General features: G+C 39.6%; 1 protein-coding gene across 1 annotated transcript in view; it reads right to left on the reverse strand.

Moving 5' to 3' along the window:
* The window catches only part of LOC149575303 (Rhodanese/Cell cycle control phosphatase superfamily protein), a 46,151-nt gene extending 34,113 nt beyond the window's left edge, over positions 1-12,038 (reverse strand). The window contains exons 1-3 of the mRNA XM_089815079.1: positions 11,586-12,038; positions 10,098-10,349; positions 9,906-10,004 (exon numbers count right to left, since the gene is read on the reverse strand). Of these exons, the coding sequence (XP_089671205.1) occupies positions 9,906-10,004; positions 10,098-10,349; positions 11,586-11,912 (678 nt within the window). The 5' untranslated portion in view covers positions 11,913-12,038. The remainder of the gene's footprint in view (positions 1-9,905; positions 10,005-10,097; positions 10,350-11,585) is intronic.
* Between the last annotated feature and the right edge of the window lie 334 nt (positions 12,039-12,372).

A 12,372-nucleotide genomic window follows, 5' to 3' on the forward strand; every position in this document is an offset into this window, starting at 1 on the left:
ACAAGTACAAAGAAATCTGTTCATTAGCATTCTCTGCCTCATTCGAATTAGTAGCAGAATATACTCTATTGCAGAATTATCATATTGAAATTAAGGATTAATATTCATCTGCAATTGATCAAGACCATCTCCAACACTATATAAGTTATACATCAGTTTGATTTGAAAGCAGAAACTGCAGAAGCTTTGCAAACATCATATGACAAAATAACTTTGGCCCAGAACTAAGTAAGAAGCCCATTATCAATTCTCAGGTCATACCGATGTTGTCTGAAGCGGTTATAGCTTCTGCACTACCTGTTTTGAGCAGACATTTGTATCATACCTCCTGTTCTTTACCCTTGATAAGCCAAAACCCTATTAGATGTCCTCAAATGTTCCCAAAACTGTAGGAGTTCATTCTTGAGGATACTGTACACTGGCATATTAGGTTTTAAAAGTTTCATGTCATATGGATGTAAAAACACCGAAAAATGTCACTGGCCACTCACAAACAATTAGTTGTTCAGTCATTTTCTATGATCCCTTTCTCAAACCTATGTGGAAAGATGCACTGACATCAAGAATCGCTGCAATTAGTATTCTAAATCACACTTTGTCCTATCAATGATAGACAGGTTTACAGGTTTCTAATCATTCTTCTCAATCATGAAGAAGAGCAGTTGCTAGCTCTGAACAATGAAAAGAAATGCTTGATCCCCTCAATTATGGAAAGATGCCTCACTTTGGGAATGATCTATTTGACTTTAAGGATGTTGTTTCCACTTCTTTTAATCTCCAATCTATTAGAGATTTCTTTGGTTACTTCAATTTCCAGATGTCTATTCATTTGCTGAATATATTGAAAATGTGAAGCAAAAGACTCAACTGGGTAGGGATAATATTTCATTAGTTGCAGGTTAGCTTCATCTAGTTTAGCAGGCAGAAATTGTTCTGAAGGCCATTTGACCCACTCCTAAAGGATTCTTGGGCTGAAAAACAGTATACAGACAAAATGAGGTGTCTAATTGCTCTACATCAAGTTTCAAGTCCTTATTGAGATCATCTGATTAAGTTATTTTCAGAGCCAACAAATCCCCATGAATTTTGAGGGATTTAATAGATTATTTTATGTCTAATACCAAGTGGGTGCCTTAGAGATTGTGCGCAGAACAAGAAAATAGATATGCAAGTAACTTTGATGTCCTTTGAGGGAGTTATAACTTCCTCAATTTAATGGACTAGTTTACATCTAAAACCAGGTGGGTAGACATTGTGTGAGACTGAAAACAATGGATATGCAGGTAACTTTGATGTCTTTTGAAGAAGTTATAACTTGTTCACTAAGAGTGGGGCAAATGTGTTGTTATGTTCAATCCACAGTATTTGACCAAATATGCAAACCATCCGTTCAACCTAAAGCAATGCCAAGATCCATAACATAGGTTATCTTATATGCCATAAAATTGATCTCACCCAGTCCACAATTTTTGATGGCTCAAAATTTTCAATAACCTCTCTCAACTACATTAATACTTTCCCCAAACTGTGGGACCTGACCAACAGACTTTCTATACAGCACCTTTGACAGAAAGGTTGCTGATTTCAAAATCAAGTTGGCAGCATACATCTCTACATTGCCTATGTAGACTCCTTTTTTCCTCTGAATAGGCGAATCAAGTAAAAGAATTTTTTGTTTACTGTATAAGGTGCATAATGCAATAGAAGGTTGTTGGAGCATTTGCAGTGGCTAGGACCAACCTGGTTGTATCCACAAAACATATCACCATGGTAAAATTCAACTTCAACTTGTCTTGACAATGTTAATTTGATTGTACAGCTGGAATGGTGGATGGCACTGCCTTTGATTTCTTCTCTTATAAAGTCTGCCAAAAGATTTCTTCTATTTTGATTGCATCTAAAACCCTACAATCAACATAATCTTTGGGATGAAGACAACTGGTATAATGTCCTATTTCTGAAATAGGATTTAATAATAGTAATTAAATTAAAATATAAATAATAACATAATATAATTGCAAGTTAATTAAGTTTAATGGGAGATATGCAATGAAGAGTTGTACTCCCTCAACATAAGATATAAAAGGGAGGAGAGTTCATTTAAAAAAAGTTAACGAGGATGGAAAAAAGATGGGAGCATAGAATTTAAAGAAGAATTAATGTAAGAAGAAAGGAATGGTAAGGAAATAAGGAACTGACTCTTTCAAAGGGCAGAAACAACGAAGGGTTGCAACTTTTTTAAAGGGTGGAAATAATGAAAGGTTATGACTCTATGAAAAAATGGTAATTATGGAAGGTTGTGACTGTTGCAAAAGGGAATGGTATTTATGTAAGGAAAGTTGGAGATGAGTAAAAGAAGTTGAAAAAGGAGAAGCAGCACTAAAAGAATATTGTTCCGGTTTTAAGAACAGACTGTGAAGATGAATAAGATAAGGCAATAAGGAAATATAAAAGAAAAACTACAGTTGATGAAGGAGACAGATATAAGAGATTGATTTGAGAAATGAGACTTCAGATACATATACAGCTGTCAACATTGCATCCATGAATCAGTATAAACTTAAGTATTTTACACATTCGACCTGCCTGTGTGCAATAATAGATAATTGAGCGCCCACATTCCATTTTGGATAATGAATTATTTGACCTGCCTATATACAATCAATTCCATTATATGCACTAGTTAATAAGTGCAAGAGGGTTAACTTAGCTATGTGTTTAATTATATGAATGTATTTATTTTGTAACCAATCATATATGAGTTGGAGGAAATAAGAAAGGGAGATGTTGCTTACCAGTTCCACTGAACTAAGTACACCACCCCAAGAGGGACAATTTGGTCACAGTTGACATTCCAGCCTCTTGTGGACTGAGAGAGGATTTGGATAATCCAAGAGGGGCATTGGTCATTGTTGACATTCCTGCCATCTGTGGGATACCCCAAGACGGTATTACAATAATAGATAAGACGTCTATTATTAGTTAATGGTTATCTTGTAAATATCTTTAGCTTTAGTTTGCTTTCGTTTTTTGCTTTCTCTAGAATAGAATGTTTCTATTCTTTACGATCGTTTCCTGAGGAAACATCGTCTCTTCCTTTTGTATAAATTGACCTTTCGGTCTCTGTTATTGATAAGCAAGTATTTACCAATTACCTCGTAATATGGTATCAGAGCTAAATACTTAAATTTTTTTGGAAAAATTTATAATTTCTTCTTGAAATTATTTGTTTAAATTTTTCCAAAATTATTTCAGCTAATTTCTCCAAAACCCACCTAGGGTTTTTCTGCTTGGAGAAATTCCCGAGTTACAGGTCTGCAAATCGCATGGAAATCGTGGCCATTTTTTGGAGACTCGCGTTTTTGGGGTGAAAATCTGCATGTTTCTGTATCAAATCTTCATGCTCTTAGCCGTCTCAGTCTGTCATCGTGCTATGGGAAGCAGATTCGACCATTTTTCATCAAGAAATTTGAAGTTTTTTCAAGCTTTTTTCAGCTAGGGCCTTTTTTTTCGAAACCCTAATTTTTGGGGTCCAAAAAAAATTCCGTTTGCAAATTCTTGGTGGGTTTTTTGAGAGCTCAACTGGGTTGTCGTCCATTTTTTCTGGGTGTCTCGATTTTTGTGCCTCAATTTTCGAGCCAGCGGATTCAGAAAACAACAGCAAATTCCTTCTGCGTTTTTCGAGCTCTATTTTGGGTCATTCTCTAATTCTTCTGGGTCTTCCGTATTTTTTCCTCGAAAAGCGTGCCTTCACAGATTTTCACAATTTTTCATTGAAAAATGTGCCATGGCATCTCTGACAAATATTCTGCTCGAGCATAATTCCAAATTCAATGGTCGCAATTATGGAACCTGGAAGCAGCGCATCATCGCAATCTTCGAATATCGAAACACCGATCAACTTGTTCTGGGTGTTAAGCAGCGTCCAACTTCTCCGGGTCCTGATCAAGATACATGGGATCTGAACAATCGAGAGGCAGTAATGCTTCTCAAATTATCCGTAGCTGATGACCAACTTTCTCAGATTCCATCCGGCAAGACAGCGGCCGAAATCTGGACACATCTAAAAGGTCTTCATGAGACTTCCGACAAGAGCAGAGCCTTCTTTCTGAAAAACACTCTGTTTTCTATTGTCATGGATGAGTGCACCTCGCTCCAGGCACACCTGAATCGGATTCAGGAAATCCGTGATCAGTTACTTGCCATCGGTCGCAAGATGGAGGAAGAGGATATTGTGGTAATCACTCTTTGGAGTTTACCAAATTCCTATGAGCATTTTATCGAGACTCTCAACATCACATCTACTGGTGTTGATCTAAAGTTCACTGATCTCTGCACCCTGCTACTTCAGCAAGATCGGTGGAAAAAACAATTCGGTAGCAGCTCCAGTTCCACCTCCACTGAGCAAGCCTTTGCTGCGAAATCCTTTCAGAAGGATAAGGGCAAGTTTCAGCAACCATCTCAGCAGAAGTCTTCTGCTCCAGCATCCGATGGTACCAAAAAGAAGAACATTCAATGCAACTATTGCCACAAGTATGGTCACATGAAGGTTGCATGTCGGAAACGCTTAGCCGCCCAGTCTAAGCAATCAGGTTCGCAACTCAAAGCGAACAGTGCAGAGCACACTGAGCAGGCGAAATCTGCCTTTTACGCCTTCATGGCTAAAAGACCCGCAGATCATGTACAGTCATTTGCCTGGTACATTGATTTAGGTGCCTCTCGACATTTCACTCACCGCAGAGATTGGTTTATTGACTACCAGCCTTATTCAGATTCTGTTATCTTTGGTGGTGGAGAAGAGTACACGGTTGTTGGTAAAGGCAACATTCAAATTCAGTCTGTTGGGAGGAAGCTCATATTCCTTGATGTGTACTACGTTCCAGGGATGGAACTAAATCTACTCTCGGTTAGTCAGTTGCTGCGACATTCTCCACACTTGGCAATCACCTTCAGTTCACATCAGTGCACCATCACTGATCGGGCGACTAAGTCTACTGTTGCAGTTGGTCTTGAGGATCATGATCTTTTCAGACTTACTGATTCTGGTGATTCTCAGGACTTAGCTATGGCTGCTCGGCGATCTTCCATCAGCACACTTTGGCATCAGCGATATGGGCACTTAAATGTGCATTATCTCTCACAACTTGCTCGGGATGAGCTTGTTCTTGGTTTGCCAGAGATTCAAACCCAACACCTTGGAGTTTGTGACGCATGTCAAGCTGGGAAGCAACATCGCACACCTTTCCCCAGTGGCAATTCTTGGCGAGCTTCTCAAGTACTTCAGCTTGTTCATGCTGATATCTGCGGCCCTATGGCCACTCCTGTTCTTGGGTACAGGTATTTTCTGTTGTTTGTAGATGATTTTAGTAGAAAAATGTGGGTGTATTTCCTTAAAAAGAAATCCGATGCATTTATTGTATTTCAGAAGTTTAAACCCTTAGTTGAAAAAGAGTCTGGGAAATCTATTATTACTCTTAGATCAGACAATGGGGGGGAATTTTGTTCTAATGTTTTCTCCAGCTTCTTGGATACACATGGCATCCAACGCCAGTTCACCACACCCCACACGCCACAACAGAACAGTGTAGTTGAACGTCGAAACAGGACAATCACCGAGATGGCTCGTTCCATGCTCGAACACAGACATGTTCCGAAGCGTTTTTGGGCAGAAGCAGTTAACACTGCAGTTTATCTGTTGAACCGGTCACCCACAGTGGCGATCAAAGGTAAAACTCCGGAAGAGGCCTGGTCAGGTCGCAAGCCCAGAATCAGTCACCTGAAGGTTTTTGGCTCTCTTGCTTTTGTTTGGATCCCTGATGCTTCACGCACCAAGTTGGATGCCAAGAGTCAAAAACTGATGCTTGCTGGATATAGCAGTCTTCACAAAGCCTACCGCCTTATTGATGTTGAGACATCTCGTCTCATATACAGCCGCGATGTAGTCTTTGATGAGCAGCGAGGACCATTCATGCCTGTTTCTCCTGTTCCTAATCCAGCAGACCAGCCTATGCAGGTTCATGATTTGGGAGTTCGGCTTCCATTAGGTCCACCTGATGGGAGGGCTCCAGTAGCTCCTACAGCTCCAGTCCTGCCAGTGATACCTGTACAGCCACCTTCGGCTTCTCCTGCAGGATCACCTCGTTTTGAAGATGCTTCACCTGAGTTTGATCCAGATTCTTCTGATCAGGATCCTACTGATCAAGCATCTCCTAGTACTACTGTTGGTCATTCTCCTCTCCGGCCTAAGTGGTGGGCTAAGACACTTGCTGATCTTCATGATGATGAGCTCATTGATGGGAGAACTACTCAGAAAAAGAGCAAAACTATAGATTCTGTTAACTTTGCTCTTATGGGCAACATTCACAGTGTGTTTGAACCTCAAACATATTCCGAGGCTAAAGGAATTCCAGAGTGGGAACAGGCCATGCAATCTGAACACCAGAGCCTGCTGAAGAACAACACTTGGGTCCTTTCTGATCTTCCCCCAGGGAAGAAACCCATTAGCTGCAAATGGGTCTACAAAATCAAATACAAATCAGATGGTACTTTGGATAAGTACAAAGCTCGTTTAGTGGCAAAGGGCTTTTCTCAGCGTCAGGGCATTGATTATGAGGAGACCTTTGCTCCTACTGCAAAGATGAGCACCATCAGATTAGTCTTAGCCATGGCAGCACAGTTTGGCTGGAAGGTCCATCAGATGGACGTAAAGAGTGCTTTCCTGAATGGTGATCTCCATGAAGAGGTCTACATGACGCAGCCTCCTGGTTTCAAGGTTGCTGGTAAAGACCATCAGGTTCTCAGATTGGTAAAAGCTCTCTATGGTTTGAAGCAGGCCCCTCGGGCATGGTACATCAAGATTGATACGTACCTCAGTGATCAAGGCTTCAAGAGGAGTTCTTCAGACTCAAATCTGTACATCAAGACTACTGACAGTGACATCATCCTTCTGGTTATCTATGTGGATGATCTGATCATCACTAGCAGTTCGGCATCTTTGATTCAGGGAATCAAACAACACTTATGCCAGTCTTTTGATATGACTGACCTTGGGCTCATGCATTATTGCTTAGGTGTTGAAGCTTGGCCACAGTCTTCTGGTATATTCATCTCTCAGTCCAAATATGCCAAAGCCTTGTTAGACAAATTCCGAATGCAGGATTGCAAACCTGCATCTACACCTATGGAGAAAGGTCTCAAGTTATCAGCCAAGTCTGATTCTCCTTCCGTTGATGATACTACGTATAGGCAACTAGTAGGCAGCCTCATCTACCTATCTACTACTAGGCCTGATATCAGCTTCGCAGTCAGCTATATTTCACGCTTTATGACAGCTCCTAAGGCTGATCATTGGATGGTAGCAAAGCGTGTGCTTCGTTATGTGAAGGGCACTTCTGATTATGGACTTCTGTATTCTCAGAGTTCTCATCCTAAACTCAATGGGTTCACAGATTCAGATTGGTCAGGCTCTGTTGATGATAAAAAGTCAACATCTGGATATGTGTTCAGTTTGGGATCCGGTGCAGTCACATGGACCAGCAAGAAGCAGCAAGCAGTTTCTCTCTCTTCTACAGAGGCTGAATATAGAGGGACTGTTAAGGCAGGATGTGAAGTTGTCTGGCTTCGTCGGATGCTTGGGGATATGCAGATGTCACCAGCAAGACCGACTACTCTGTTTGTTGATAACGAAGGCGTTATCAAGTTAGCACAGAATCCAGTCTTCCATGAACGAACCAAGCATGTGGATGTTCATTGTCATTACATACGACAGCTGGTTGAAGACGGGACTATAGATCTGCAGTATGTTCCTACCTCAGATCAGACTGCAGACATTCTCACCAAGCCTCTTGGTCCTGATAAGTTTGTCAAATTCAGAGGACAGCTTGGTGTGTTAGATAGATTAACCATTAAGGGAGGGTATTACAATAATAGATAAGACGTCTATTATTAGTTAATGGTTATCTTGTAAATATCTTTAGCTTTAGTTTGCTTTCGTTTTTTGCTTTCTCTAGAATAGAATGTTTCTATTCTTTACGATCGTTTCCTAAGGAAACATCGTCTCTTCCTTTTGTATAAATTGACCTTTCGGTCTCTATTATTGATAAGCAAGTATTTACCAATTACCTCGTAATAGACGGGAATTGGTCAAAGTTGCCATTCTTGCCACTTGTGGGATACCCCTACTGAGGAACTAGTCCATTTTTTTATGCTCCAGCCGCCTGTGAGGTATGGGAAGGTTTTCCATAAAATGAGTGTGACATGCTCTCAGGCTTAGTTAGGCTGGGCAGATTATTGGTGTCCTCTCAAGGTTCCTGCCAAACTAAGTTATGATTGGTTATGAGATGGTAAACTCCATTTTGAGACATTATGAAAGATATCCATTAATGAGATTAGTTATATCATATGATTGAGCTAATGTTCCTACCCTAGTGGGGAAGATATGTTATATGGACTATGTTGGAATGTAATTTTAGGGCAAAAACCACGGCATTGGAAAAAGGGAAAATTTCAAGTGCCTGTCTTTACATTTGATATTAAGCATGTGGTCAGTATTTTCTTGAAATTATCTTGCACCTTACTTATCTATTAGTATTACGTATGATCTTCACTCAATTGAGATAGTTACTATATGACATTCAATATAAGAACAGCTCTTCAAAAACAGCTTTAAAATTCTGATAAATACAAACACTCTTTGACTTCATTAAAATATGCATTTCTTCCCAAGTTAGATGCTAATTCAATCCAAAGAAATCATTCATTGTGTCCTTGTATTTCCACAATTTACTAGCATTCTTGAGGGCCTTCACTTCTATGATGTCTTGCTCAAAAACTCATATTTATGCATCTCTGTCAACATCTGTATAATGGATTACACTTAGCGTGGTTTATATGTAGATTCTCAAAGGGTCAAATTAGGCATTGATATGATGAGACAACAATAAGCATTTATTTAGTCTCTATCCCAGATGCTAGCGGTAATGCTAGATTATCAAGGAAGCATAAGTGAAAGACCAATGGTAAATGTAAGTAAAGCGTAAAAATTAGTAGGTTGAAGTGTAGATCTCTCCTATATGATTGAATAGTTGAATTTACCATATGTCATAACTAGGAAGGATAATTTATTAATTAGTCGATGTTTAAGCCTATGAAAAAGATGAATGTTTCTCATTTCTATTCTTACCCCCATTAGAAAGGACTGAATTATCAAATGTCCATGTGTTAAATGATAGTGGCTAGGCTTGTGAAATGGGTGATGTTACTCCTCCTTACCTTCACAATTTCAGATTTAAAAAAGTTAATTTAGACCATCAAACACAAATTACAAATGGTACTGAATAGGATTAGTTAAATTATGAATAATCTTCCTATTTAATGTTACCTACTCACTATCCATCAAGGGTCTTAATCTCCTCCTTTCATCTAGGACGTATTGAAAGGGCTAAAGGACTAAAGATAACATTCCATCAACATGTTGTGTGCAATGGTGCCAACTCTCTGGCTTAGTAGCCTTTTCCCACATAAGGTACTGATTGGGATGTGTGTCAATTGTATCATCCCTGTGTTATCTTTGCCCGACCTACTTGAGAGCGTTTTGATACATTCTTCAAGGCTTTTTCAAGACTAGATGTCATTGGATGTAGCAATGACACCAATGTGCACATGTGATGCTGTTCAAAAAAATAAAACATGGTTCAAAGTGGGCATCTTATGATAGTCTGGTAAACAAACACGCATTTGCAATATTTCAAACTGCAATCGTGATCTAAAAACTACATGCTGATCATTATGTAACCACTATATCCTACCTGTTCCTGTGCATGGCAATAACTATAAACATGCTTACTTCTAATCAAAGCATTTTAGGTAAACATTCAGATTTTAAACTTGAAAATATAACCACTGACCGTATTTGGATCACTTATCAAAGTATTCCATTCCTTTGGATTCACATATTTTCCCACTTTTTTTGCAGGAGATATTCCTGGAACCCCCAAAGATACAACCTGCAAAAGTTAGTTAAATCAAACTTGGTGATATTTTAATCAAGGCTAGTTGAGAACACATTAACAATAGAAGTCCATATCAACTAGATTTACCTCTTTCTTAAGCTTTACTCGCACATGATCCCAACGAAAGGGAGCATCTTCACCTGCTCCAAGGGGAGATTTGCTAGTGTGTCCATGATGAATAGCTTCCTCCTCTGGACTGACGGAAGACTCAATCAGCCTTAAACCCTTGAAACGGTCATCAGCTTGAATAAACAACAAGACTTTCTCAACTGATTTTGGTGTCCCACATATGCTTCCGTTGATGCCTTCTGGAGCCAGAATTATGCCTCCTGAAACATGCTGAAGGGGATCAGATTGGTAAGCCAGAAGAAAAGGAAAATCCTGTCAAAAGAATTTAATATTTAAAAACTAAAAAATGATGCCTAGAGAGAAAAACCCCCAACTAAAACCTAAACTTCCCTTGAGCCACTTACTCCCTCTCCCTATAAGTACCAAACCATAGTGTGTGCTGAAATTCCACTGCAATGAAATGCTAGAGGCAGACTTGCCCAAAACAATGTTCTCTAGATCGTGAAGAACAACTAAATACCAAGGATCTCAAAATGATAAAGATGGAGAACGACTTTGAAAGTTTTCCAACATAAAGGGTGGTGCCATAATTGCAATAATTGGCAAGAATTGCAATTTACCGGTAACTTTAGTAAAAATAGCTCAAACAAAGACATGTCAATTCCAGATAGATGCTTGCTCCAAAATATAGTCAGAGAATAAATGTTCTTTCAAAAATTAATTTTTCAGTTGGTAAGGTTTAAAGATCAAATTCCAACCAACATCTGTCAGGATGCCCAAGTTCAAGCCTGAGAAGTGCACACGTGTTACCAGAGGCCTAAGAATTGCAATTTACCAGTAACTTTAGTAAAAGTAGCTCAAACAAAGACATGTCAATTCCAGAGAGATGCTTGCTCCAAAATATAGTCAGAGAATAAATGTTCTTTCAAAAATTAATTTTTCAGTTGGTAAGGTTTAAAGATCAAATTCCAACCAAAACCTGTCAGGATGGCCAAGTTCAAGCCTGAGAAGTTCACACGTGTTACCAGAGGCCAGGCGGTCCAAGTGACATGTATTACATGAGTCGTGAAGTTCCGACCACATCACAGAATCCTTCACGCGCCAAATCCTTTACACTTAACACTAGTGAAAACAACTGATTTATAAGAGGAAATACTCCGTGTGTGGTCAGCCCACAAAAGGTAACTGAAGACAATCCCTCCTGCAGCTGCAAATATATTATTGACCTACTGGGGAATAAAGAGAGACTTTTAGGAAATGGCGTGATTATGAGGTCTCCAACTCCAGTTGACATCGGTGGCAATACCAGATTACAAGTAGTGCAATAGGCATGTTAGCTTTACAATTACAAATCACTGGAACAGACATTTTCCTGACGATGAGCCAGAACAAAGCAATTTTAAACCGATGATTTCCAGGCCATAATAAAACCGAGGTCAAGACCAGCAATGGGACATTGAATTTCATGAATATCAAAAGAGAAAAAGAAGAAGAAGGAAAGCTTACTAATTCCTCGCAGAGCTCCCTGAGAGGAGAACGCATATCGGCGTGGTCTGGAAAATCTGCAAATTTGTAAAATGACACCACCACAAGAGAAGGACTCGAATCCTCCTGCTCTGGTGCGTACCCGTCAATGCCTACGGCTCTGTTGCACAGTGGCTGAGCATTGCTTGCATGGGCATAACCCAACTCCATTTGCTCCTGCTTGGGAAATCTAATGCCGACATTGTTTGAACTTGTGCATTTCATCTTCTCATTAGACATGTGAGTGCTCACCCACATGCTCCTGCTCTTCAGTTTGCTCGTATACCAAGCTATCGTTCCCAAACTCATCCCCGCGACTATTAAATTAATGCCTCTTACAGTTTAATATTGCAGCTATAAGCCCTGCCCTGCCTGAGGGCAATTACGGATGAGGGAGCCTTTCCCATTTGGGGGTTTCGATTGTGGGAATTTTTTTTTTCTTTTAATGGCATGCTTCTTTCATTTAAATTGTTTTAAATTTATGCTTCTTACGGTGCGTTTCCATGTGGCTATTTAAGTGGGTGTTGTGCTTAAACTTAAGCAATTAAGTATTCTTATGGACATTTTAAATTGTGTAAAAAGGATAATTTAGAATCTTTATCTATTTTGGTGGAGTAGCTATTCTTTAACAACTGAAATTAACTGTGAGCAAATGGGGTTGCAAGCTTTGGGTTTAACTGTGGAGGAAACTCTGTAGTTAAGCACGCTCAGGCTGGAGTAGTACTGGGATGGGTGACCTCCCGGGAAGTCCCAGTGCTTCACCCCTGTG

This window comes from Cupressus sempervirens, chromosome 2 (assembly GCF_028749045.1).
Source record: "Cupressus sempervirens isolate cs-2001-9-10 chromosome 2, ASM2874904v1, whole genome shotgun sequence".
NCBI lineage: Eukaryota > Viridiplantae > Streptophyta > Pinopsida > Cupressales > Cupressaceae > Cupressus > Cupressus sempervirens.